General features: G+C 43.0%; 2 protein-coding genes across 11 annotated transcripts; one reads left to right on the top strand and one right to left on the bottom strand.

Annotated features, from left to right (window-relative positions):
- Positions 1 to 139: 139 nt before the first annotated feature.
- slc6a15 (solute carrier family 6 member 15) lies at positions 140 to 27,952 on the bottom strand. Its single transcript, XM_033634628.2, has 12 exons — positions 27,796 to 27,952; positions 25,195 to 25,704; positions 18,842 to 18,999; positions 18,156 to 18,282; positions 17,435 to 17,616; positions 11,351 to 11,461; positions 9,065 to 9,306; positions 7,779 to 7,977; positions 7,001 to 7,193; positions 5,767 to 5,926; positions 4,627 to 4,789; positions 140 to 1,502 (listed from the first exon to the last, which is right to left on the bottom strand). The coding sequence occupies exons 2-12, from the start codon at positions 25,493 to 25,495 to the stop codon at positions 1,122 to 1,124; spliced, it is 2,217 nt and encodes a 738-aa protein (XP_033490519.1). The 5' UTR covers positions 25,496 to 25,704; positions 27,796 to 27,952; the 3' UTR covers positions 140 to 1,121.
- On the top strand, positions 1,984 to 12,161 carry LOC144463436 (uncharacterized). Of its 10 annotated transcripts, none has more exons than XR_013491570.1 (8): positions 2,079 to 2,093; positions 2,169 to 2,228; positions 2,293 to 2,374; positions 2,453 to 3,225; positions 4,559 to 4,819; positions 5,782 to 7,223; positions 7,320 to 7,486; positions 8,891 to 8,905. XR_013491570.1 is itself a non-coding variant. In XM_078167637.1 (5 exons), exons 1-4 carry the CDS (start codon positions 1,987 to 1,989, stop codon positions 4,583 to 4,585), a joined length of 312 nt encoding a protein of 103 aa, XP_078023763.1. In that variant the 5' UTR covers positions 1,984 to 1,986; the 3' UTR covers positions 4,586 to 4,819; positions 5,782 to 6,387. The 10 variants fall into 10 exon arrangements, 1 of the variants encoding a protein (XP_078023763.1); XR_013491572.1 differs by adding an exon at positions 10,484 to 12,161 and having other exon boundaries at positions 2,093 to 2,228; positions 8,891 to 8,958; XR_013491576.1 differs by lacking the exon at positions 2,079 to 2,093 and having other exon boundaries at positions 2,121 to 2,228; positions 2,453 to 2,618; positions 3,108 to 3,225.

The raw sequence follows: 27,952 nt of genomic DNA, 5'->3' as shown, positions 1-27,952 counted from the left end.
TGGTTGTAATCTGTAATCCTCACTGATAGATGACACTAAATCCTCCTGAATCTGACACAGTGGACCTTTAAGATATATTTTCCCATAGTGACGTGTTTTGGCAACCACCTAAAATTTGTAAGACAAAAAATCACACGAGTTTCAGGGTATGGGCCATATTTGATCTTTAATTTTGACGGGGAAAAAAAGATGCATTTGAAGCCATTTCATGGAAAAAAAAAATATTTACAGGGAGGACTTGGTCCTCACAAACATTGACAGCACATTAGTAAAAAACAAAGACACAAAGGTTAAGGATTTGAAGTACTTCTGAACCTTAAAAACATGGTGTTCTGATATCCAAACTATCAAGATAAATATATTTATAATATTTATATTATATTTACAGAATACCTTAAATATACAACGTCCATCATGTATTCTATAAACAAATATAAATTACTTAGGCACACTTTAGTCTCAAACAATCATGGGAGTGGTTTTCAAAGGCCATCCTCTCGCTGTTTGAACTGGGTTGACCTGAACTTTCAGCAGGAAGGACCTGCTGCGTCTTGCATCGTTACGCCTCCCAGAGCGGCTAAACTGCTACTACACTCACGACTTGTTGGCCAGCAGTTTGGGATCATAATGTACATGACCATTTTTTACAGCAGGACTTGAAGCTGGCTTGATTTACACAGCCCACAGACACAGGTGCGGTCCCAAGGTGACCTCCTGACCCCTCAACTCGCTCCTCTGCAGACTCCTCTTTGCAGATTCTTGTTCAAGTAGGCCTGGTGGAGCGTCCACCTTATTGCTTACACACATAGTCTCCTGCAGCATCTACAAGGAGGAGGCAGCAAAGGAAGGGAGCGGGGGCCAGAGATGAGTTTGGGACGCAGCCAAGCGAATGGGTGAAGGGTAAGACGAGGATGACATTTATTCCCACACCTTATTTTTTTAAAGGTGGACAGTCATGTAAGGTTCAGAGACGACAAATAAGAGAGCAGCTACGATATCTACAAAGAATATACAGTACAATTGAAATATACATGTATGATACGGCCAACTAAACGCACGCAGAGGGGTGGAGGGGAGGAGTGGCCAGCCGGGACGGCCGGGCAGGGCTTACTAAAGTCAGTCTATAAGTCCGACTCGGGCATGTCCGGCATGTCGGCCATCAAGTAACCGATACCGTAACGGCCATTGGGTGCGGTGTCTGCATCAGGGCCACCGCTGCCGCTCTGCTTGCGGTAGATGCTGTTGCCAGGCATCGGCGAGGGCGCCTCGCTGGGCGACTTGCCTTGGATCAGGCTGGTGTCGTCGTCCTCGCCCGGCCGGGCGGTCTCCTTGATGATGCGGCCCTTCTTGTAGGAGACTGTAGAGATGCCGGTAGTGTTCTCGTCGATGATGTTGAAGTAGCGCAGGGCAAAGACAATGGGCACTGGCAAGATGGCCACCACCACCAGGGAGATGCAGACCACGATGCCCCACGCAGGGAAACGCAAGCTCTGCTCTTTGGCCTGGAGGACAGACAGGAGACAAACAGCAAGTTGGTAACTGGTGTCAGAGGATGAAATGTTACTTTTTTGTTTCTTGGTTCTGTTTTCAGGCTTTAGTAAATCTAGTCTGTGACTGGAAACTTTGTCCAATCACAGGTCTTTCAGAGGGAGGGATGTTCCTATTGGCTGTTCAGATGATGAATGGCTGATTTAATGTCAGAGAATCCTGCAGAGAAAGTTGCTACTTCAGCATCGGCAACAACTGTCTGCACCACTAAGCAACCCAAAAAAGAAAGACGGACTGATCAAACAGTCTGACAATAAATGAAACAAAATATGTCTCAATCTCAGTGAAGTGTTTCAGAGATGAAGAGAAAATGTTGCTAATAGTTTAGCCTTCTCGTAACAGGAGCTAAAGGCTCACAGCTTCATGTTCATCTAGCTAACTGTAGCAGCATAGAGGTGCTTATTGTCATTGTTTACAATGTGCGCCGCTGGGCCGCTAATGAGGTGGGCCGGTATAAAAGCGGCAGTCCTCCCACTGGTTCTTCCTTTGCGCGCCTATCGTCGCCTCTGCGTCACCTCCGGGTCGGAGGTCGTCTGGTCCGACAGGTATGTCTGCACCCTGCTTCACCTCGCTGGTCGTTTGTTTGCCCACGTGCTTAAGGCATTGGTGTTGTGTTGTAGGGCGACTGCCTGTGTGCTGCTCTGGCCCCCCTGTATGCGCTGCTGCGTTTGTTGGCTGTGGTAAGTGTCCTCTCTTTGTAGTATAGTTGATGCTATCAGGTGGCTAATGCTAGTGTGGTCGCAGGTAAACGCTGGTGGCTGCATGGAGCCCTCTCTCCCCCTCCCTCCTCTCGTGTGAGTGTGTGTGTGCCCGCGCTGCTGAAAAGGTATGTTATGTGTATTGTAGCATGCACCGCATCATGTTCAGTGTATTTAGCCATGCTAATAGCATTTTTCTTGGTTAGGTGCTAACTGTAACCAGCTTATCGGGCCGCTGCTGTTTTGTCGCCGCTGCTGCTTTGTCTCCGCTGCTGCTTTGTCTCCTGTTGTGTCTCCGGCTTGCCTCCATCACGTCTGCCGTTTGTCTCTGCTGCTGCTTGTCCTCACGGCACGGTGGCACGCTGCGGCACTGTAAGCCGCTCCGCAGCTCTGCTTCCGCCATAGGCACTGTTGCTCTGTTTCACGTCCGGAGCAGGACGGTTGCTCGTCCGCCCGTCGCGGGCTGAGACATTATTTTTAACCGGGGTTTGGTCCCCCGCATTTTGAGTGAATGAGTGTGTGAGAGTGTGGGTTACATTCTATTAGCTTGTTTATTTTTATATTGTTTGGGTTGAACCTGATTTTGTTTGTTTGTATAATTTATTTGTTAATTAGGTTAATTTGAGAGATTTTGTATATGTAACTGGATAATTGTTTGGGGTTTGTTTTCTTTATTTAGCCTTAATTTCTTTTTTTGCTTTGTCTGTATTTGAGTATTTCATTTGGGCAGTTATTAGTTGTTACATTTTGTTAAGTTTAGACTTGTGATCTGCCCATTAATTACAATTTTTGTTAAATTGATTTATTGATTTTGTTTGTTTCATTGCAACCCCACTAATTTGTTATCATTCTCCTTTTCAGTTGCTGGAGGCCGGTGGTGGCGGTGCTGGTGTTTGGTGGTGGTATCCATCCTTCCGTCTTGTCCGCTGTGTTCCTGGGAGTGGGTTGCTTCACTGAGTGTGTCTGCCACGTGTGCCTGGTGATTTAAGTTGGTTTCTCTTTTTTTTTGGTGGATCCTTCCCCTTCACTAGTTCTTGTCCACTCACTAGGCCTCAGCCCTGATTAGGTTCTTTCCCCCTCCCTGTGTGAACGTTTTTTAAAAGAAAAATGATTTAATAAAAAGTCTTTTTTTTTTAAACTTGGAACCACGTCTCATGCCCCTTTGAGTAAATGAACCTGTGTGTCTTGTATTGAAGAAGTAATTCCCTGGGTGAAATTCCCAGGGTGGCGTTGTCGAGCCCTTTTCTTGGTAACAGTATTGGCTTTATAGCCTTTCACCTCCACCTCGCCACATAACGTTAGCAAGAGCCTCGAACCACAGCGTGTCCTCCACCTCACTCTCCGCCGCCACAGACCACCTTGCTGGGAGGTGAGCGAGTAGCAACCTGTATGCAGCCAATGCAAACCCCAGCTTGGGGGCACCAGACAGCCCCGACCTTCCGGTGGATCAGCAAACTTTCTGTTGCTGCCATTACACAGGTTAGACCCGGCACTGGGGGGTTTGCAAAGGCCAAACGTCATCTGCTACAGCAGCCGACCGAAGATCTCTCCCAGGATCTGCTGCCTGCTCTCCTACAGTGGTGGTGAGCGAGGCCGAGGGAGCGTGAGGTGGCTAGCAGCTAATGCTTGTCTCATTTGTGGTCTGATAAACAAAGAGAGCGGGTGAGGAGAGGCGAATGTGCTGGTTGCTCTACAATAAAAAAATAATAAACCAATGTACAGAAACACTGGGATACTGTATGAAGCATGTGCATGCCTGTGGTCATCTGGGGGGGCTTAAGACAGAGAGGGGAGAGGAGATTTCTTCCTACCCCTGCTTTCACTGACAGAAACACTGGCTCAGGTTTTTCCTTTAGAAGCCGTCCAGGCTGTGTCACAGTTCATGTCCTGATCAGTTTATTCACGTCATCCCTGAGATCTGCTTAAATGCATTAAGAGTCTGCATTTCAGACAAAATGATGACCAATCACTGCTCACTCAGGTCAGGTAAATCCATGTCCCTGAGTCAGTTCAGCTGCAGGTGAAACTAATTAGCTGCTTTAGTGAGCTGAGGTGTGTTGGTCTCACTGGACAAATTAAGGAGTCCATTCAGGGACACTTTGTCCCATTTGTCCTTGAAGCTTTTAAAACGACTGGTTTTCTCTTGATGTGATCAAACAGGTGCTTGAATGTCTCTGTGGTGGACTGCACATCCTGTTGATTGTCTCAGAGTTTAAGAGCGCCTAAACATGTAAAACCTTTGCCTTTCCCCTCTTTTTCAGCTCCTGCCTCGTTTACTTTGAACTCTTTAATTTGCTTTTTACTTGTTCCAGGTTTGGGAGAACTTCCACCCCCATTGAACCTTCGTCCCAGGGGAGACGAGCCGGAGACGTTGACTCACCTCTTCCTGTATCCAGGCACTGTAGCTGGGCGGCGTCATGGTCATCTGGATGAAGCTGGCGCACAGGAGGACCAGCAGCAGGATGGGTGTGATGTACTTCCACATGTAGTAGTAGAAGCGGTACGGCGTAAAGCCCAGCATGTCCTTCAGGTCTTCAAAGAACCTGAGAGAAAAGAGAGCGACGCCACGGGAGGTGAGATCATAACTTTGTGGTAAAGAATTCACAATGGTCTCATGATATAAGTGCTTCATAAACCTGATGGCCTTTACATGCTGTTTATATGGTTCCAAAAATAGTGATCCAGATATAGTATTTGGCAAACAAAGGGTTTGTTTTTAACCTCCTAAAGTCACCACGGTCAGTGACAGCTTGTTCTCACAGGAATCACTCACAGCATGTGGAAATAAGGGAACAAAACCTGCCATGAGAACAGACTAACATTTACAGACTATATAAATATATAACTTTAGGTTTTTATTATTGTTTGACTGAAATATTTAAATCTAAACTGCAGAAATGAAGCTGCTGTGTCTGAAGGGTTCATTTTCCAAATAATCAAACTAAATCACAAATTATAAAAGGTGAAGTTGATTTAAACAGATTTGATTTAAACTGCCTTTGCACGGGACTACATTTGATATTATTTGCCGAAAAAATCAGTCTTAAATTTAGTTTTAAAATTCCTTGAAAAGCTGTCGGTTACATGTGGACACCAGGGGGTGGGGGGAAAAATCGATACAGCAAAGTATTATATTTTTGTGCGGCAGTATCGTATCGTCACACAGTGCCAAGTATCAATTTTTTTTTATTATATAAATTATTAATATGACAAATACAATTTAAACTTTAGGTAGCCTACTAGAATAATTTAATCAGTTGCTTTTTTAGTCCATTACACACATTTTACTGCTGCTGCTGCTGCAAAAAATGACTGCAGTGAGATGAACAGACTAAAAACTTTATCATGTTAGATGAAACAGTTTTCTTTTGGGGACAAAATTTACAGTTGAAAAAAGGTCATAAATCAGAACATATTTTGTCACAATACTCAGCGTATCGCAACATATTTAAAATCGCCTTAGCATTATCGTGATAATATCATATCGTGGATCCTCTGGTGATTCCCACCCTGTACTTACTTGTCAATCCCATAGACCCAGGCGACTGCCACGTTCTCCAGTATGACCACTATGAGCAGAGGCAGAGTAGCCGAGTAGTCGTCGAACATGGCCACAAAGTAGTTCCCTGAGCGCTGAACAAACAGGAGACCGATGGAGAAGGCCAACACGCAGCAGCCCACTGCAGGAGAGGAGCAGAGAGTCGGTTACTGTACGAGCTGACAGATGCATGAGGTGAACTTACTGACATCGTTTCAACTCACATTATTTTCATACGTAAAAGGCACTGCTTTATGAACAGCAAACCTGCGCCATGAATTATTGCCACTATCCCCCCGTGTACACTCAAACTGGTATAAGAAGAGTCGAGATAAACGGAGCTAAATGGATCATATGTAAGTGGAGCGGGACCCATTTAAAGCAGTTTGAGTCAAAGGAGCAGCAGGATGGCCCACATCTGTTCACTGTAGTGTGCAGCCGCCACTGAGAAATCATTAATCAAGTTTGGTTCAGCTTTTCTGTGATCATTCTCTAAGATATTTCTTTTCATCTCCTCCTCTCTCTGTGGGAAAAGCTCAGTTTGGAAATGTTATCCTTTTTTAGTCTCTGAGTGCAGAGTAAAGGTATGTTGGACGACTGTCAGACTGTCTCAGCTTTTTATTCAAGGAATTTCTGTGGAAGCAGGAAGAAGCTGCCCACACGCTGCATTATGATATACACATTTCTCACAACACAAGCTTCTGTTTATGGTTGTAACTCCTTCTGTTGGTATTTATCTGACATCACAGTGCTGGAGATGGATGAGAAGTTTGATTCACTGTTATGCCATTTCATTGTTCATTTTCTAATGTGTAAATAGTTATTAGACCAAAGCATTAATCTTTGGAGAAGCTGAGGAGTCCATTTGAGCTGCTTCAGACTCTACAGACATCCAGGGATTAAACTAAAGTAACCTAAACATACAAGAAGTTTGCACAGGACATTTTGCAACCCTGCATCCACCCAAGTCTGCAAGATTCCCTGCCATTACCACCTCCATAAATCCTGCACTCATGACATGTGTTGGCACACAGGGATCACAGTCCTTTTACAGAACTCTACAAAATGCCTTCAAATTGCAGGCTAGGGTTCAAAAATCTGATAAAAAGTATAAAAAGTAAATCTCTCTTCACAGAAAGATTTCAAATGTGTGCTCTTCAGAGTCCATCTGATCTTTGCATGACTTAAAGGAGAGGTACTGAGAAGTCTCTCTAACCTGTAAGAAATTCCTTGCGGACTTTGAAAGTGTCTATCAGTGGAGTGAGGATGCCCTCGATGGTGCCGAACATGCTGCCAAGGCCGAGGTTCACCAGCATGAGGAAGAACATGACGGACCAGAAGGGCGAGGCTGGGAAGTGGGTCATGGCCTCTGTGAAGGCGATGAAGGCCAAGCCTGTGCCTTGGACCGCCTGATGGGGAGACAGGAGGAAGAAGAGGAGGTAAAAAAAATTAGTGGCCAGGAACTTTATTTAACCCCAATTTTATTTGAGATGGTGACCTCATGAACCTTTATTTCTAATTCCCCTGTTTTGTAGGTATCATGAAAAATCGTCTGTCATGTTTTGTCTGTTTCACATTAAAATCCTGTGAGCAGCTCAGCAGCAACAATCCCCTCCCTTTCCCTGGAAGCTTTTATTGTGAAACACACAGAGTGTTGGATTTTAAGAGCTGCTTAACGTCGTCAAGTTGAAGCAGTGGAGAGGTGAGTAAGACATGACGACGCTGTTTTAATGTAGTGAAAGGAATAGTTTCTTCCATTGGTGTAGATTTTGAGGGGGACGCAGGGGACGTGTCCCTGTTAATATGTACAACATGTGCATTTGTCCCCATGAAAGTAGCAGGACTTTTATTTTGACAAAATTTAGGACATTTTCACCATAAATTGGTGCATAAAATTTACCAGAATGCAGTGTTGTGAAGTGTTGATATATTCATGTAAGTAAAGAAGTAACTAAGACTTCTTTACTTACAGGACTTTCAGTTTTTGCACATACCTTATTGAGCTCGTTCTCAATGCTGCAGGGTTCCAGTCCCAGCGCATCGAACTCATCCTCCTTCACCCCTCTGATGATCTCTATCATCTTGTGGTAGTCTTCAGTGCTGACCTGGCTGACCTGAGTGAGGTTGATGTGGTGGGGGATCAGGCTTTCTTCAATGCCATTCCCCAATAACGTCACTATCTTGTGGGTGTTCCTAAAAAAAAAAAAAAACAACAACAAAAAAAAAAAACACAGGACAAGTTATTGATAGTTAAATGACCAAATACCACCTACTTCCACCTGGGAGGCCGGTGTTCCCTTCCTGTAAGATTGTAAAGCCAAACCCTGTTCTTTCTTCCTAAACCCAACCACCTGTGTGTGTGTTGGCTCAACGTAACACCGTGCGTTTGTTGTTGAAGGAAAAAAACGTCAGTTGGTGGTGTTGTACCGACGTAGTGCTTTTATTTTGAAAGAGACTGTATGGAAACGGTACATTTCCTGGGAAAACAGAAGTGTATTTTGAAAACAGGCTATTTATGGGTAGCGTTACCTAATACCTTAGTGGTACCTGGCACTGTCAGGCTGGTAACCTGTGTTAAGCATAGACTGAGGTTGTTGGATGTTAATAGTGTAATTTTTTTAGTATGATCCAACCTCTTGTCCAAATATAGTCACTTCTGGCCCAAAAAAAACAAGAAGGTGACTGCCAAAATGCCGGGTTTCTAATGGGTAAGGTTACATCGATCTTCTTTTATACAGTTCTTCAGCTAAGTAGCAGAACAATTGCAGCTCCTGTTTGGGCAGGTAAACACACCATTTAATACAGTCAACTTTTGTTGCTGTGTTTTTGGAAAAGTTAAAAATCCAGTCTTCGATGCAGAGTATTGCTGACTAACAGACCTGTGGCTGTGCCTAGTTATGGCTGCTATGTTATGATTGGGTAATCACTTTTTGGGGGCGAGCTTTAGCAAATGGTGGGTTGACCTTCATACTTTAAAATACCAAAGAGAAAACACGTACAGAGACTGTTAAGTTGTCTAAAAGTCTGAAACATTATTGGAACACACTCTGCAGGAGCTTTTTTCCTAAGCTGTTTCCCCTAAACTGTTTCCTTTTCTGCTTTTCAGTGTCTAAAGAACAAAAAAAAAAAACAGAGCTGCTTCGCCTTTCAAAAAGCCACAATCACCATTTCACTGTGAGTCACATTCACACCTGAACGTCTTGTACATCAGCTCTTTGATGGTCTGCAGGAAATGCAGTTTCAGTCTATAAATACATGAATGTGAGACGAAGCTACTCACAGTGCGACACACTTGCTGTTCATGATGTTTGCTTTGAAGCCCAGCACTGCGAACACCACCAGGGTGGCCAACACGGAGGTGAAGAAGTTGATAAAAGACACCAAGACGGCATCGAAGTGGCAGTTGTTGTCCCGCTTGTTGTAGCTGGAGAAGGCGATGACGCCGCCGAAGCCGAGGCCCAGGGCGAAGAAGACCTGCGTGGCCGCCTCTCGCCACACCTTGGCCTCCAACATGATCTCCAACTAAAAAACAACACAGGCAGAGTTCGGCTTAGTTTGGAAACACAGTCTACATTTAGGATTGTCACTGAAAGAATACGGTCATATCTGTTTATATAGGTGACTGTTTTCAGGATGGAAACAGAAATCTGCAAATCTGTGAACACTTATTTTCTTACACAGGAATTTCTTTAAAACAAGATCAACATTTTATGACACTGACTGAATACTTTATCACTATATCACATGACCAGGTTTCAGGGCACGCCACAGCACGGAGTCAGCTCTACTTAAAGTATCTAATGATCTGCTGTCTCTTGACTCTGGTAAATGTGCCATGCTCATTCATTTAGACTAGCTCAGCTCTTGACATAGTTGACCATTCTGTTCTCCTGAGCCATCTTGCGCGCCAGGTCCATTCCCAGGGTAGCGCCCTCCGATGGTCTGGTCCTTACAGTTGGAATGTTCTCTGTCCAAACTGGAAGCCTGTTCTCCTCCTCTACTCCCATCACCTGTAGTGCACCCCAGGGCTCCCTCTTGGGACCCATCTTCTTTGCTCTTTTTTTGCTCCCTTTAGGCTCCATCTTCCATGCAATACAACATCACCTAACACTGCTATACAGACGATACTCAGCTTTACCTCCCATTAGAATCAGGTGATAACAGTAACAACACAGTTGGGCCCCTCTTGGACGGCCTCCAAGATGTGAACTCTTGGATGCCAAAAAACTGTCTTCAGTTAAATGATAGTAAGGCAGAGGTGGTTTTAATTGGCCCCTCCAACTCCATCAGGGGTATAGCAAACCACCTAGGGCCCCTGGCGCCAAACCCTTGATGCCCAGGCCAGAAATCTTGGTGTCATCTTTGATAAAAATTAATTAAAATTTGCCAAACAAATTAACACTGTTGTCAAAAGCTGCTTTTTCCAACTTAGATATATTGAATTTTGAGCAACAGTTGTTCGGCTGTAGGTGGGGCAACAATGGCTGGATGTTTTATTTGAGCTGGTGTGGGGGATTTTGAACATGTTTCACATATACATATGCTTTATGCTAAGCCTGTGTGTTTTGGGCTTCACCTGACTCCAAGATAAAAATGTTCTAGTGACAATAAAGGTAAAGCCAAAACTTTAAAAGTTTAAATTTTGGTCCTCATTTAAAAGTTGACAACAGTAACATGTTCTTCTGTTTGTCTTTGACAGACTCTCAGTGTACCCTCTCACCAGATGACACCTGGCATCCTGACAGTTTCCACAGTGCAGTTTTCTATCACAAAGGTCTCAAACTGTTGTGAGCGCAGAGCAAAACACACGCAGCAGGACTTTGATGTCCGCAGGTACACAGAAGATGGAGGCAGGATGCAATGTTTGAAGCTGTAAGATGTCAGCCGAGGACACTGAGCAGACACGAGACAGACAGAGTGCTGTGAGCGAGCCTCTCCTGCTGCTTGGTTACATAAAGCCTCGGTAACTCCTGTTTCCATGGCGACATGATTCCACAGCCCGAGGTGCCATTGGCCTGTTGCTGCCGAGGAGCCGGCCTATTACAGCGTAGATTTAAATTTTGAGTTCAGACACCTTTTTTTTTTTTGTAAACAGTGAGTGGATTCAACAGCAGCTGCTTGATGTTCACTCTTAATGTTCAGTATTAAGGAGAGGAAATAACAGCAGTGTGTCGACATGTAGCAGAGCTGAGACAATTTATCGATCGCTGATAGTCGATATATCATTTTAGTTATTGCTCAAGCAGAAATCAGTCACATCTATTGTTACAGCTTTTCAAATGTTAAGTTTGATGCTTTTTTCTTGTCATAAATGGCAGTGAACTGAACATCTTTAGATTTTGGACTGTTTAAACAAAACAAGACATTTGAAGGTGTCACCTTAATTTTTTCCTGACCTTTTATAGACCAAAAAATCAGCAGATTAATCTACAAAGAAAATAATTGTTTGAGCCCTGCAATCAGGATCTCCCTCCTGTGGCTGAGTATCTCACAGAGACTTTTTCCTTGACTCTCTGAACTTGTACCTTCACAGTTTAGAGAAACGTTTGCATGAAACCTGCATTACCTTGGGTGTGAACATGTGTCGAATCCCGTCCAAAGAGCCCTTCAGGAGCAGAGCCCGAACCAGGAAGCAAATCAACACGACGTACGGGAACAGGGAGCTGAAGTACATCACCTGCAGGCAAACAAAACAACCTGTTAGAAGACATCAAACCTCTGCCATCCGACTCAGTGCTGTGCATGAACACACAAACGGAGCGTGTTAATGGCGACTTCAGCGACTGCTGAAGCCAGTTCATATGGATATTATTTGAAGGACTTTTATGAACAAATCAGTTCAGATTTGTACAAAATCTCACATTTACGTGCAAGTTGTGCACGTCCACACATCAGCGACATCTGCAACAACTTTAAAATGACAAATCGAGTTAAAGCATCCGTTCAGTCCTTAGAAATATTTGCAAGTTAATGAGCACAAGATTCAGTTTATTTAAAACAATGGAAAATGTGATCATAAACTAAATAATTTTTTTGTGACAGTGAATTTAAGTTCAAAATTCAAATTGTGAATTATGAACATGAACTAGTTCATTTTAATCTGTGTGACCTGGACTTTGAGCTCGCTCTTATTAAGTGTTCACCTCACACAATTAAGTCACACTGCATATTTTATTTTACGCCTCCTCTGAGTCTTAGAAGACACGAAACTATTACAAGCAACTGATGCATAATTGAAACGGTAATTAGAGGTGAACTTTTAAAAATAAGGACAAATGTGTTAAACACAATCTGTTGAAAAAAATCAAACTAAGCTGCATTTAAATTCAGTTGTTTTGGGTTTTTTCGCTGATGCCAATAAACTAGTTTCAAGATCAGTCAGATTATGTTGTACCTCTTCAGTACAGACTTCAGTCGACCACTTCTGATGTGAATCACGTGTCGCTCAGTGCCAGTTATCCTGAGTTTCTAAATTACTAAGTCGCGTTCAAAAATGTGGTGATGAAGAGAAAATAACGGCTGTTCAGTTCCTGTCAGAAGTGTGTGTGTGTTTCTTGACTGTGAAAATACATGTGTGAACTCGTCATAACTCATCATGAAATTGTTTAGAAAAGAGAGTTTTTAAGTTGATGGTATTTCATTACAGGAGAAAGTAAACTTTAGTTTTTTCTCTTTTGTTTCTTATTTCTGTTAAAAGTTGGACACATTTTTTTTAAACTTTTGCTTTATGTATCTGAGGTAATAACATTGCATGTATGAGTGGTGATGACTTAATGTACCGTGAAAGTTGTGTAAGCGACATCAGCAGGGTTCCAGGCAGAGCTGGTAGCTGCTGAGCCTTTATAAGACCCTTTGTCCAATTATCCTGCTAATTAGACAGCGGGCCTCTCGTCTTTTTTTTTTTCCTCCGTCTCTGTGTAGACTAGGTGAAGGTACTTAAAGACTGAGAGGCCTGACTCAACCGCTACGCTGTGACACGTGGGTTTACTGTACTGGCAGTGGGTGTGGGTGCAAGCACTGGGAGATGGTTTAAGGTTGAGTCATAGGCAGAGTTGGTGATTCAGAGACACTGCGTCTCCTACATGGTGGTCCATATGTAGCTCTGAGGGAGACTGTGTTACGTATTGGCTTACAGGGAAAAGGATGATTCAACCTAAAGCAGGATTCATTCAGATACCTGAAAGTTCAGGCAGGGAGTGTGGTGATTTTCTCTTCGTGATCAGAGGCAAAAACAAGCTGTGAGTCTCCGACACATGAGGGATTGTTGCAGTACTCGGGAGTTTATGTTTGTCCTCCAGCTTGTTCTCTGATAATGGACAGTTTTTAAACCTAAACAGCTTCTACCCCCACAGGAAGTCATACTGGGGACTTCCCTGTTGTGTAGTAGCCTACGGGACTGTTCGTTATCTATGAGGTGGAAGGGATGGTGAAGAAAGGGGGAGGCATGTCAAATAATTTTTTAAGCCCTAGGGAGGGACTTATGTTTTTTATTTAGGCTGAGGGGCGGGGCATATAACTTTAAACTGTTGTATTTTATATTGACTTTACCCCAGATTGTTAAAGAAAACATGCAAGTTGTCTTTAAAAATCATGTCTTATGTACAAATTGCCAAAATGGTGCCATTAATCACAGCCAGAAACTGTAAAAAATATATATATAGTTGGATTTTCAAATTTCCAACAGTCCTTTGACACATGTGTGATGAACGCTTCTGTCAGAAAAAAAAAATATGTGAGCTTTAAATAGTAAAATATCATCAAAATCACTTTATTCTACATTTATAATTTGTCCAAAAATAAACCATTTGCACGAACTAATCAGACGAGTAAAAAATCAAGGCTTTTTTTCAACTCCAGGATTTCATCTTCAACTTTTAATTTTCAAACTTCAAACAGGAAGTTATACAAATCTAGCTTATGGTGGAGGGAGGGTCATGGATTTTCCACCAGTTACTCAGGGAGGCTCAAGGAAAAATATCTGTAGCTTTGAGAAGGGACAATTAAGTCATTCCCCAGCAACCCCCCTCCTCTGATAAACAAAGAACAGTCCCTAACCACAAAGTTTTTCCTTTTCATTGTCAAAGAAAAGGCTTTAAACTTGATTTCTTGACGACATCACAGATACAAAGTTGGTCATTAATTGTGAAACCCAAGGAAATGGACACAGAAACCAACATAAATCCCTAAATATAAAGTCAAATGTCAGAACCAAAGTGCATTTCTTCTCTGAGGCTTTGACAGCTGCAGCTTGTCAGCTTTTCTTCTCTGATAAAACCCTCCCAGCGCTGCACCGTCGTGGCCTTGGTCAGCACAAAGCTAAACATTTTGTGTGATAAGCAGATATCTGCTCCTTTGTAATCTCACTACTATGTTCTATCAAAACGGAGACTTGTATTATGAAAGGTTTTGTGACATGGCAGATAGTACGTGCTTCTCCCAAAGGTCATGTTCTGAGAACGGCGCCGTTATCTTTATAAACTGATTCTACAGGACAGGTGTTCACACGATGAACGACAGACGTGTTAGCATCCTTGAGGGGAGACACCCAGGTGGATAGGGTAATATTGTTAACTTAATCATTCGATCCATACATTAACGTATTGCAATATTTTTGTGTTGTAATACGCATCGATACACGGATGTCAAGTATCGTGTTTTTTATATAAATTATAAATTTCACAAATATAAATTTAACTTTTGGCAGCCTACTGGGATGATAAAATCAATGTTATTTTTCTAAATTAAAATAAAGTTAATTATTAATTACAAATCATTAAAAAATATGTTTTCACACTTTCTCTCCTTAATAATAAGATGTAATTTAAATGTTATTTTACATCTGAAACATTACATTATTCATTATATTATTTGGCATATACAGTAGTTGGTTACTATGAATGTTGTTCAGCTACTTTCAAACACTTTTGATTAATTTCACTATAATTTTACCAAATGACAGACCCCTTCTCTGCCCATCATGAGCCAATCGTGCCTCCCCGTTCTCTTTCTTTCTTTTCTTTTTTTTTTGGCCACACTCTTGACAATCAAGCCAAGCCGAAAGAGCGCGTATAACCATGGCAACCAAAAACGTCCTGATCCCTTTCACGCCCACCCACACACACTGAACAGGAGAGAAATGCAGATGGCAGCAGGGATATTCCTTGGAAAAGGCTTTTGTGAACATGTGTGGAGAGAGGGCATTAATATTCTTTTGTGCCGCACAGCACTGATTAAACTTCAAAGACACTTTCCAGCCGGCCCCTGCGAGGGAAAGTTCAGGCCCATTTCTACTGTGGCCAACTGAAAAGGCCATCCAGACACACCAGGTAGTTGGAGAACGACCATCTGGCTCAAACTGTACAATTAACCAGCAGCTCGGCTGCTTCTGTTTGGAGCTTTACAAAAATTAACCATTATTTCTTTTTTACATTAAATAAACACTGTATATCTTTATTTTAGCAGTTCATCGTATTTTCCGACGGCAGTGAAGGACTTGAACATTATCTAGCTCCTCTGACAGAGCGGCAGTCAGGATAGATTGTGACAATGATTGTGGTTATCTGTGACATTTCTTGCCAGGTAGCAGGATGTAGCAGTCGGGGGGGAAATGATACTGTCTCCTACCGCAAAACCATCACGGCACATTCTGAGATTAAAGCACCTCTGTTGTTTTGTCTGCTGCTGTTGTGGTGAACGTGACGCAAAAGACGAGGGCTCGGTGGTGCCAAGTAAACAGCAGACAGCTGCCTGGATAAGACCTGAGCTGAGGACAGAGCCTGGATCAAAGGTGGGAAAACTCATTTAGCCGGAGATGGACGTCTTTCCCACTCCGTTACAAAAGAGTTACAGTGTAATGAGAGGTCCGTTCACTCTGACCTGTTAGTCTCTGCAAAATACCTTTCACCTACATTTTTATGACCCAAAGTTTAGAGTCCCCATGACATGAAAAAAACATTTTCCCAGTTTTTATCCTGTGTCCCTGCGTTAATCAATCATGTAGCTATCTCTTGCTGTTTTCAAAATATATGTTAAGAGAAAAAATCAGTATCAAAGTATTTTTAAATCAAGATCCCTGTTTTCTCTCTTTCTGTAAAACAGTTTCAAATGTTTAAAGACTCATCCTGCGAATTCAGAAGCTTTTACATGTCTCAAAATGGCAGCTGCTAACAAGTGGCTAAACGGCTTTACAGCCTCATTGTGGTGGCAACACTGAGTCATGTAACTCTGTAGTCATTTGTTTATAGCCTAACATTAGTGTTTTACTTCTAGTGATTGAATTTATGCTCCAAAAACCCTAAAAACGGCATTCATTTGTGAAAATGATCTTGTGTGATGCTTACTTCCTGGTTAGCCCCGAGGAACCTTTAAATAAATGGTGAGGTAACGATCCCTTGGTTGTCTGACAAAACACGTCATCCCTGCAGCACTTGATATCATCAGCTGCATCTTTTGTTTTGGCCAAGAAAACATTAAAAAGCTGTCAGATACTCAGCCACCACAACTGGCTTAAAAAGTTCACTTGAGTTCACTCTTTTCAGCTCTGCTTTGGTCTCCACCAGCTCCTGAGAAAAACATCTGGCAGCCATGTTCCACTGTCTCCACCAGCTCACTGCTAACTTTGTGTCTCCACTGTTTGGTGCTGGACAGGTTGTGTATTGTGTGTCTGTCAGAGCCTTTGTTGTAGAAACATTACATTAGTCGATGAATGCAGCTGAGACTGAATCGTACAGTAAATGTGCTGTAAAACCAAAATAATGAGCTAAAAGAGGCTTAAAAGCCCTAACGGAGCTGCAGAGCTGGGTGTTAATTCTCTCTGATGTTGGCACGATTACAAAGACTCATTTCACTGAGTTAAGTTCTGTAAGACTTTACTCCACTGCAGCCAAAAAAATGTGATCCCTGAAATACAGTATATTCATTTTGACCGCATACTTTGTTGTATCTGAGCCCAGACCTGAGATAAGAGGTGGGGATAATACCAAAATCAAATGACTTCCTCATCAAAGCTTTTTCTGGAAAGATTAACAAGTGCGACCATTCTTCCAATTAAGCTCGACCGTGACCTTGGAGGAGCCCCGGCTAATGCTTATCATATGACATGAGAGGGTGTGCAATGATAAAGATCACCTGTAAAAGAAAAGAGGAGGAGCGGGGTGAGTTTTCAAGCAAACGCCAACATTTACCCAGCGGGCTAATCCTTCCGGATGCTAGTCACGCTACTGTCAGCTTTGCTAAGCTAAAGTACATTAAGACAGAAATCCCACACAGGATCACATGAGCTCTCGGGGTCACATCTAAGACTGTATCATTAGAAAAATTTGTCAAGTCACATTACAGTAGTCATTCAGCAGCGTCTTTAGACCAGGCATCGGTGCAGTTAGCACTCTGTAAGCCTCTACCTTAAAGTGAGCTAATTAAGTGTGAGGGGATTTAAAAAAAAAAAAAAAAACTGGGCGAGAAAACGACCTTTTGTTTCTGTCACTGTTTCACAGTTTGCAGGGTACAAGAGTTATACTGGAGCAGTTATATAGGCCAAGCTGCTGGGATTGCAGGGCAGCTGCAGTAAGCCTGTCCCTCTGTTCTCCTCCTCTCATGAACATCTTTTCTCCAAAACTAAAAATGCTAACAGAGAACCAAATCTCTTCTTTACCTTCCCAGACGACTGGATCCCCTTGATCATGGCGAGGCAAACCATGGACCAGGCAGCCAGCAGGCACAAGGTCATCTTCCAGTTGAGTCCTCCGCCCTCAGAGATGCTGTCAGAGATGTTCAGGGCCTCGCGGTACCAGTAGTAGGTGGTGGCCGAGCTCTTCTCACACTCAGGCACCACGTCTACGCACAAAACGGAGGAAGTTACAGTCTGTATGTCATGTGTACCTCTGATGAAAAGTGTTATAAAAGCCTTCTGATTGGTCACTCAGTATGTTTACATGACATCAGAGAAAATTGATTTATTGTAAACATGTTAGTGTGAGTGAAATGGTCCTAAAGTGAATTTGTCACAGTGGGACTAACACATCCAGATCATGTGACTCCTGCATGTATACAGTCAATCAGACCCAAACTGGCCGAGGCGCTCTGAGCATGCTCCACAGTTTCCGCCCCGGGCTTTGACCCAGAAGTCCAATAGCATTAAATGTGTAAGAGAAGAAGAAGCCGGTAACAACATGGAGAAATCTACATCCAGAGCTGTGACTTTTTGGACGGACCAAATGTACAGAGCTGTAAAGTTGTCCACCATGGTACCAGTTAGCTGCTAGCTAACCATAGCTAACTTGTTTGTCCATTGTTTGGTCTGTGACGTAATAGGTCAACTGTGCAGGTAATCGTACTGAGTGAATCTGGTCCTAACATGTCTGACTGTGTCTCACATGTACTGGTCTTGTTCTTGACGAGTGGACACTCGTGCCACGGCAGAGGCTGCTGGAAGGACTGGGAGAAATAGAAGAGACTCCAGCTGATGATGACATTGTAGTAGAGAGCCACGAAGAAGCATACCTGCAGCGAAGAGAGGGGAGTTAAGATTGGACGCACAAAACCACAAATGATGTGATGAAGATGTTTGAATCATCAGAATAGTGACAAACATTGTTCTACATGTGTTCAGTACACTGACGTCTCTTTTTCTTATTGCAAGAGGAGTCTTTATTTTCTGAGTACGAAGCCACAAATTCCTTTTCAGCCATCTTTAGATAAATATCATCATGTTTTTCATTCATTTGTGCTGCTGACTTAAAGCCACTGCTGGAAACATGAATTACATCACTTCCTGTGTTTCACCACATTTTTCCTTAGAAAGCTTTATAACTGACACCAGAGACGCCACAAATAGTTTCAGGTTACAAACAGTTTGTATAATTTCGTAACACACAGTGGGGCTGCAGCAATACACCCGTTTCAAGGTATACTTTAATATGAAAGTTGGGTGGCAACAATAAAAAGGTCCAGCAAGCGTTTTTTAAGGGGCATTCAATTTTTTTTAAAAAAAAAAAGCCACACATTTTACACCCTGCAAAACCCTTTCTGTGTGATGGAGCCTGACTGTACTGTCACTCACCACACAGCTGGCGAAGCCGATGCCCCCCAGCCGAGGGCTGATGTAGTTCCACACCCCGATGCTGCCCCTGCGGATCCGCTGCCCCACCGCCAGCTCCAGGAAGAACAGCGGGATGCCGATCAATATCAGCAAGATGAGATAGGGCACCAGGTAGGCTCCTGTCAGTCAAAACCACACAGAGAGCGAGTTAAAGGAAGCACATGCAAAGAAGGGAAACTGTGTCATCAGACAGCTACAAGCCGCAGCTGACACCATTTCAGTTCCTGAATGCAGCCCACGAGCACATGGGCATCACACACACACACACACACACACACACACACCCCCTCACATCTCTGACTGCCACGCGCTACATTCAAACTCACACAGCAGCTTCCTAAACTCTAACTATACTTCCACATAACGTTCCCCCAATGGTGACACATTTGCATAAAAGCTCTCTAACAGTATCTGTCTCATAATCTCCCTCACACACACACACACACACTGAAATTACTACACACTCATGTGCTGAGCTGCATCTGTGTGCTCCACCTAGTGCCTCCCCCCTGGTGTGTGGTGCAATCAAATAATTCTGGAAACCAGGAAATATACTGAAGTCTAAAATTATCTAAATTACAGTGGGATCACTTTGAGGCTCTGCAGAGACGACATTCCTCTCTAGAACTAAGGTTTCAGGGCAAATGACTAACATTAAGACAGGCTATAATAGTGTGGTGTGATAAAACACAGGGGGGCACATCTCTTGTGACAGTCAAGAGTAAGACTGCCGGGCACATGACGGCTGGCAGAGGACGAGAGTAACTAAAAGTCTTTGTTGAGAAGAAATGGCCGGTGGTTAGACGTGATCAGTGGCACCAGATTGTAAAATAATGCAGCTTTTATCTTCTTGTTGGATAAAGGGCGATGTAAGGTACACACGCTGCAGTGGGAGGTTTTTCTTTTTCCTCACGTGAGGTTCCTGTGGGTGTGTGTGTGTGCTGAAGGCTTTGAGAGGCCATGGAAATCTGTTAGAAACTGTTGCATCATTTTAAAAGTGCACGACCACTGTGGAAAAAACAGACAATCTTTAAAACACACTTTTTGAAGTCAAACCGACAACAGTGATGACGTAAAAATCCCCTTTTTTAAAATTTCCCCCTCCTTTCCTTCAATGGGCTGAACCACAACATCAAATGTTAACATTGGCGGGTGGACGTACTGTAATGTTTGCAGTGAGTCATTGATGACGGCGTCAAAACTTCCGCCATGGGTGTATTGTTTTTAAGATAAGTTTCATCCCTGCTTCAACCGCGTTTATTGTTCCATCTGGCAGGACGTTCATTCACATCCTGAGTCCTGCTGTCCCTCCCAGGTTCGGTGTTATGGGAGTGGTCACAGGCGGGGAAGTAAATGTGTGCTTCTGTTGTTTGGTTTGTTTGTATATTAACTGGTTTCTAATATTAAAACCTCTATTTCTGGTTCACTGAGTACACGCTTGGTTCTGGGAAGAGGCTCTGACATCAGTGAGCATCAAAAACCCCTCTGGTTTCTATTGTCTTCTAAAAGCCTCGACAATCTCCGCTAGACGTTTGAACACTTTGATGGCACTTTGAGAAAGCAAACAGCCTGATGAGAGCGCATTTCATCTTTTCTTAAAAATAGTTTCCAGCTCTCTCTTTACTTTCATTACACAGATCACTGACAGTAAATATGCGGTTGATCCGGTCGAGGCATTGTCCATACGAGTGGCATCTCTGTGTTGTAGCAGTACTACATGTACAACGACAATGGGCGTGGGTGATTTGCATAACTATAGTATGAGCAATGAGGAACAAATTACTATAACAACACAACCTGAAATACTGCTCACCTTAATATATGATTGAATGGAGGAGAATAAAAAAATGTAGGTGAGCTGTTGAGCACCATTTTCTGTTTCTTAAAAAATCTGGCGCGGCAGAGGCCAATGTTTTTCTTTCTCTGCTGAATATGATGTCACTGATCTGACAATTTTTACTACTTTCTGACATTTCATAGACGAAACAATTAATGCAGACGATGGATAAAGTGATGATGAGAACAATCAGTGGATCCAGCACTCAGAGCACAAACAGCCCCACGACAAAGATTCAGCCATAAAAGGAAATAAACTGTAGTAAGAAGATGAAAGACACTGACGTACGTACACATGTATGAACACGGGACACGATACGCACAGGTTCCTGGAGTGGGTAGATAAAAGATAAAACACACACACACACACACACACAGATCTGCCTCTTTTTAATCTAATTACAGTTGAACACAGCAGGGCGACCAGAGCTGTTTAAAACAGACCTGAAAACATGACAGGAGTTAGAGAGAGGTCGTGATCACAGCTGAACACACACACACACACACACACTAACAGATGGATCTTACGCAAATGAAGTACATTAACAAACTCATAAGGACATGATTCACTGTGGTTACGCACAGACACAGCCAGGCCTCTTCAGTCTCTCAAACTGTCACCCCGCTTTCATCCATCACACCTCACATCCACCACAGACCCCCCCACCACCATCACAACCCCACCTCTCCTCCAACTGTAATTTTTAACGATATGAAGACTAGATGTTGAACGTCTTCTCTCAATGGGCCAATTTCATCGACTTTTTTCTCCAAGATTTTTCACTGTATGTTATTACATTAGCGTTTAATAGTGAGAGAAGAATCCCACTGTGCACCCCACGGGGCCCCACTGCAACCGCACTGCCTGCACTGTCTATATTTACGCCCCTGCAACACAATATCATGATAAGGTAATACAGTAGATGATAATATCATGATAGTTCAGCACGACTGCAAACCGCACACTCAGCATGTTTACAGACTACTGAGTGAACTATGATAATATCATATGTGATAAGGAAATGTTAAGAGGCAGCAGATTATACAGATGAGTTTTAAACAACTTATTCTGCATCCGGATGTTGAAATAGGCGAGAATTCCTTTTAATTCTTTACCAAGGTTTGTTTGCCTTTCTTTCCTTGACTTTTCGGGAGTTGGACTGTAACAGGAGCTGTAGCTGTAGCTGTTGTGGTTCAGTGAAGCCCACACGCACATTGTTAATGATGACTTGGATTGAGAGATTATATCCTGTCTGGACAGCCAGTCTGAGACGGGTTCATTTAATCAGCTTTCTTGAGACATAATCTGCAGGTGGGAAGTGCAGCACCTCTTCACCTTCTCAGGACACACACACACACACACACACACACACACATGTCAGAGTAATAACCCAGCAGCGAGTCCTCATTGCGACACAACAACACGAGGAGATCGTTTCAGGTGATGAGCACTTTAAATCAAGTGAAGTTGAAGGCATTGTGGGAAATGTGGTTTAGATCGCAGCAGGGTTCAGTCTTGTTATTATTAGACTACAGTCGTGAGCTGCTCTCTGGACGGTGTCCCACATGTTGACAGCAGAGTTTGATGCAAATGATGCAGATTGAACACTGACAGGAGGTCACATGACCGTCGACCCTGAAGGTCACTGAGCAGGCTGGTTTTAACAGACAGGTACCAAACAGGAAGGAACTGTGTTTCCCCATCTGTCTTACACACACTTCCACAGAGAGTACTGAACACACTGCACATTAAACCTGCGTCTGTGTGCTTCATGTGGAGTCTAGATGTGCTGGTTTCCAGCTGGTTCAGCCTCAGGGTCCAGACTTCTGCTGAGTCATTGGTTAAAGGTTCGCACAGTTTAATATATTCAATGTCATACTTGACTTTTGCCATGACGTCAAGCTAGTTTGCTGTCTCTGTTAAGTAGCTGTCCGTCAGTCAGTCACTCTACAGCAGGAAACCACACTTCAAAATAAAAGCTATGTGCTGGAAACGTTTCCAAGTCACCAGTGGTCCATTCAGAATGGACCCGTGACCCACTTTAGGACCAGCAGTGGTTCCCACCAGTTGGGAACCACTGCGTTAAAGGACTAATCATGAGGAGTCTTTTAAATGTCCAAGAACTGAAACCTGATTACAAATTTTGACTTTTTGGAGGAGACTGGATGATCTGTCTTACAATCATATTTCTTAACACATTTTGACATGCATTCACTTGAACACTGCTGAGACGTTACAGGACCTGCACACAAGCTGTAAACACAACGTTATAATAAAAGCTACATGATCATTCTGTGAAATTTGGACCGACATACAAGCGTGAAAAATGAAACCATGAAGACTGCATTGACTGAGAGTATGGAAATCCAATTCCAGGCACATTTGTGTGACTGGAAAAAAAAAAAAAGTGATGCAATCCGGCTCTGTTTGTCTACAAGGCCGTCGAAGTGCATCACATCCATAATTTATTCTGTCCTCGTTTGTCCTCTGTAACAACATATACAACACACACAGACACACAGATGCGCGCAGACTCAGATCTCTACACTCTCACAAACCAGACAGACTGTACAGTTGCATTTATTCTGAAATATCTGATCCTGATGCTCTCTCTGTAGTTTACCTGTTTTGATGCTAAATTTTCATCCGGCCCTGGTTTCATATTGTGTCGTTCTTAGTCTGTCGGCATGTCAGTGTCATGTGAAATGATCTGTGCAGGGCTCAGCACTGACAAGCTGGCAATGAGGCATCTGCTTTTGGTTGCCTAGACTGAAAACATGGTTGCCATTTTAAATCAGCTCATAATCTGAGTAATTAAGACACTGCAGTGTAGTTATGCAGTTATGTGTCAGCTTGATGGTGAAAATGTGTCGTAAAAGAATCTCTGTAATGACGGGTTGCACAGAAAACAAACCACGCAGCTGCGAAGTGTGGCTCGCCACTATAATTATATTTTTCTGTGACTGGGAGTTGTGTTTATGTGTTTCAGCTGGGAAGGGCATCTGTGTAACATTGGTCAACGTGTCACAGAGAGGACGCTGTTTAACGATTGGCTGCGGGGATTCTCTGGCTGCTATTTGCCGCTAAAAGTTCAACTATCCCCGACTTTCAGTTTGGCAGCGTGCAGCGTGGTTCCTGTTCTGACTGTAACAGCAAAACTGAAATATCACTAATTCAACAAATTCAAAAGAAGTACCTTTTTTGGGAGGTGCTATTTTTGCTTTTTGCTGTCCCTTTTTCTCATATGTCAAGATGTGGTTCCACTGATTGAAACTTAACGCCAAGAATTGGTTGCCAATTTCTTGAAATGGTTGCCAGTGGCATTTTGGCAACCGTAATTGTCGAGCCCCGTCTCTGGGTTGATTCTGATGTTGCTGATTTAGTCATTTAAGTTTCTTCTACTGCCGTCCTCACTGTAACGATACTTCTGCTTAATTACAACCTGAGTCTTAGTTTCACAGTTTTGGCCGTGGTTTCTGTTGATCCTTCAAGATTTATTTTGTTTCATTCATTCATAAACTTAATATATTTGTGAAAATTTTGTTTTTTAAGGGACTGTTCTTTATTTATTTATTTTCTTTGGGCCTCCCTGAGTGACTAGTGGAAAATCCATGATTCTCCCGCCACCATACATTAGACTTTTAAAACTTACCCTTTGATGTTTTAAAGTTTAAAGACGAAGAAGAAATGCCGGAGTTGAAGGAAGCCTTGGTTTCTCACTCTTGTCGTTCATACTCGTTACTTCGTAGAAATGGTTTATTTTTGGTCAAATTTGGTTATGTTCATCCCTGACGGAAGTGTTTGTTGCACATGTTGTGTCCAAGGATTGTCGGAAATTTGAAAGTCCAACGATAATTTAAGTTTTCACAGTTTTTGGCTATGATAGACAAATTTAGATTTTTAAAACTTACCCTTCGGTGTTTGACAGTTAAAAGTTGAAGACAAAATCCTGGAGTTGAACAAAGCCTCAGTTTTTCCACTCTTGTTGGTAAAACAGTTTATATTTTTTTGGCCAAACGAGACGTAGAATAAAGTGATTTTGATGAAACATCACTGTTTTAAGCTCAGATTTGGATGTTTGTTTGTTTTCTGATGCTTCTTCCCTAAGCCAAAAATAAAATTTATAAGCTCCTCCCCAGTGCTTAAAAAAATAATTTGACATGCCTCCCCCTTTTTGCACCACCCCCTTCCCCCCAATAAATAACAAGCAGTCCCTTAAATGCCTCTTTTTTAAAGTTAGTGATAATGTTAGGATGATTTCTTATGACTATCATCATTATGTTTTCCCATATTTCCCCACTCCTATGTGCACATGTTCGTCAGCCTCAGTGTGGTGAGGGCTGACAGTAACCCCCCCCCCCCCTCACAGGTAAAGAACAGTCCCTCAAATGATTCTGTTTTTTAAAGTTAGTGAATTATGATTTCTTATGACTATCATCATCATCATTATATTTGTCGGCTGCTGGCGGTAACTCACCCCCTCCGTTCTTCTGACACAGGTAGGGGAACCTCCAGACGTTGCCCAGGCCTACAGAGAAGCCAACCTGGGCCAGGATGTACTGGAGCTTGCTGTTCCAGGCCGGGCGTTCCTCCTCCTCTCCGTCCGAGCCCCCTTCCTCCACGTCGCACTCTTTCCCTTCCCCTTCATGGTTGTTGACGATCAGCGAGGTCTTCTTGAAGGAATCGTCACAGGCGTCCTCGTTGGAAAGCAGGTCTTTGACAGACTCTGTGACATCATCGTCAAGCTCTCTCTTGACGGCCTTGCTGTTTTTGGGCATTTGATAAAGCAAACAAGGGCGAGGGGTGGAACGTCTTTATAAGTTGGCAGGGCCGGCGTCTGGGAAAAAGTCACTTTCTGAACCTTGGCTGTGCAAAGCTGAGAGTTTAAAGGTGTTAGGGTTCAAGTGCCCGTTGAGGTTTGAGACAGTTTGTGCAGGTTGAGTGATCAGGAAGTTGTTTAGCCTATGTCTTCATTATCACCAAGAGTCTGTGGGACAGAGGAGGACATATACAGATTACAGCGAGAAAACAGCAGTGAAAATTATAGACGAGGTTGCGTCAGAGCTTTGACACATTTGATAAGTCGCTGCTCAGCATTACAGTTTTGTGTCTTGACTGTCAGTCTCTAATTTCCCTTCATACATTTCTGTCTGACTGGTTTTAACATGAATTAACTTTGAATAAGCAAAAACATGCTGACTCTGGCAGATGGAGACGAGAACTGACTTTCTTTTAACCTTGTTTTAAAAAGACTGGATTTATCTCAACAGCTCAAACTGTGTGAGGTGTTTCTGTCTGATTATAATCATACTTTTATTTCATAGAAAAATACCTCACATCCTATCTGAGTTATCTGAGTCTGATCTGAGAGTACGGAAGCTTATTGATGCCACGCCAGGAAAACAAAACTGATCAGTATCAGTTTCTGGATACAACAATAAAACTTTCTTCTTATAACAATGTTTTGATGTCTTAACAAAATGTTTTCATGTTATTACAAGAAACTTTTGATATATAAAGAAAAGTTTCTTGTAATAAAAAGATATTATTTACATTTTAACAACAACAAAGAAAAAAAATATACTTATTTCTCTTCTTTTAATGTGAAACTTTTTGTGACACGTTTTTGTTATTATTACAGCCTACTTATTCATCTTGTTATAACGTTACACCTTTTTTGTTATAACATGATAATATCTCGTGTAAACGTTTATGACATCCTGTTATAACAGAACTTTTCCTGTTCTGACCTGACACTGATCTTTTTCTCTGGCCTGGCCGGACTGTGGGGAAAAAGTCCATCCAGAGAATTATTGCTTTATCCGGGGACGCAGAGTTATAACTCACATGGAGATCACGTGTCTGGCTGAGGCAGCACACTCACTGAATGAGGATCTTTTTATTACAAGTCAATGTTCTGAAGTAAAGAAAGAAAGGTCAGGGAGTGACTCGCTGATGTGGACACTGACAGGTCGATCACGTTTCCATCCTCCTGAATAATTGAAGGGAGGAGTCCATTTGCATAGGAACCCAAACACTCCTTTTCTCCGCAGCTCTCTGGATGGGATGGGGAAAGCCCTCAAATATAAAAGGGTATCAACTTCCAAAATACAAACGGGGATGTGAGCAGACATGCGCGTGCTGCCTAACCACAAGGGTGGAGGCAAAATATCTTCCTGTACAAGATCATCATTTATTCACATTAATATCTCCTGCTGTGACTATAAATATCGCTGGAAAAGATTCAAGGGTGTGGACAGTGCGCGCCCTGAGGCGGGTTAAGGTGCGCAACATCCTCGTCTGCAAATCAGCATCCTCGGGCGTCCTGCTTTTCATTTTTACGCAATAATTCAACCATAAATATTTTCATAAAAATGCATCAGGGGCGCGAGCATGTTGCAGAAACCCCACATGCCTCCCCTCATTCTCACCAAGCGGAGGATTAAGTGATTAATAGATTTCCTTTACCGCTTCCAGATTAGCCTGGTTTGCATGAGGCAAAGGCCGTCGTTTCATAATCCAGTGAATGGAGCAGCCAAAAGGAGGCTGATGCTCAGTAACCTTCACTGCAGATATTATGGAGGCGGTAATGGAAGTGGCACCGCGATTAATGCGTGAATATGAATGCATGAATGTGTCTGAGGGTGAGGATGTGAGGCTGAGAGAGCGCGTAAAGACAAGGAGCGGTTTTTTTCTCCTCTCTGTGTGTGTGTGTCTGCACATGACTCAGGAATGACGAGTCAGTAAACGGGCCGACGGGATACAAAGAGAAAATGCGGATGGAGAAAAGGATAAAAATAATCAAGCCAACAAGGCTCACCGGGGCCATGTGGCTCGGTGCGGCTCGGTGTGGCACAGTTTGTTCTGTGAGGAATGCGCATACATTAGTGTCCTGTGTCTCCCGCCCAGGCTGCATGACATCCGTGTGAAGTGTTTCATCATTCACTGGCCAACCACATCCTGCGCACTGGTACCTCACTCATCCTCCCTCACACTCACACACACCATGCCTTTATCATCTGTGTAATAAGCCCTGAGGATGCTGTGTATGTGTGTGTGTGTCTGTGTGTGTACTCACCACTGAGGAATAACAGTCGTCCTTTTCTGAGATGACGCGTCTCAAGGAATGAAATTATGAGAGCACATGCACGGAGGAGACATTATCACTTGTATCTGTGCGAACCAGTCCGGCCGGTGTGCTGCCTCTCACTTCGGTATCCCGACTTCTCTAGCTT

Source organism: Epinephelus lanceolatus, chromosome 5 (genome assembly GCF_041903045.1).
Source record: "Epinephelus lanceolatus isolate andai-2023 chromosome 5, ASM4190304v1, whole genome shotgun sequence".
Taxonomy (NCBI): Eukaryota; Metazoa; Chordata; class Actinopteri; order Perciformes; family Serranidae; genus Epinephelus; species Epinephelus lanceolatus.
Note: the sequence above shows the minus strand (reverse complement) of the source record. Positions and strands in the feature narration are given on the sequence as shown.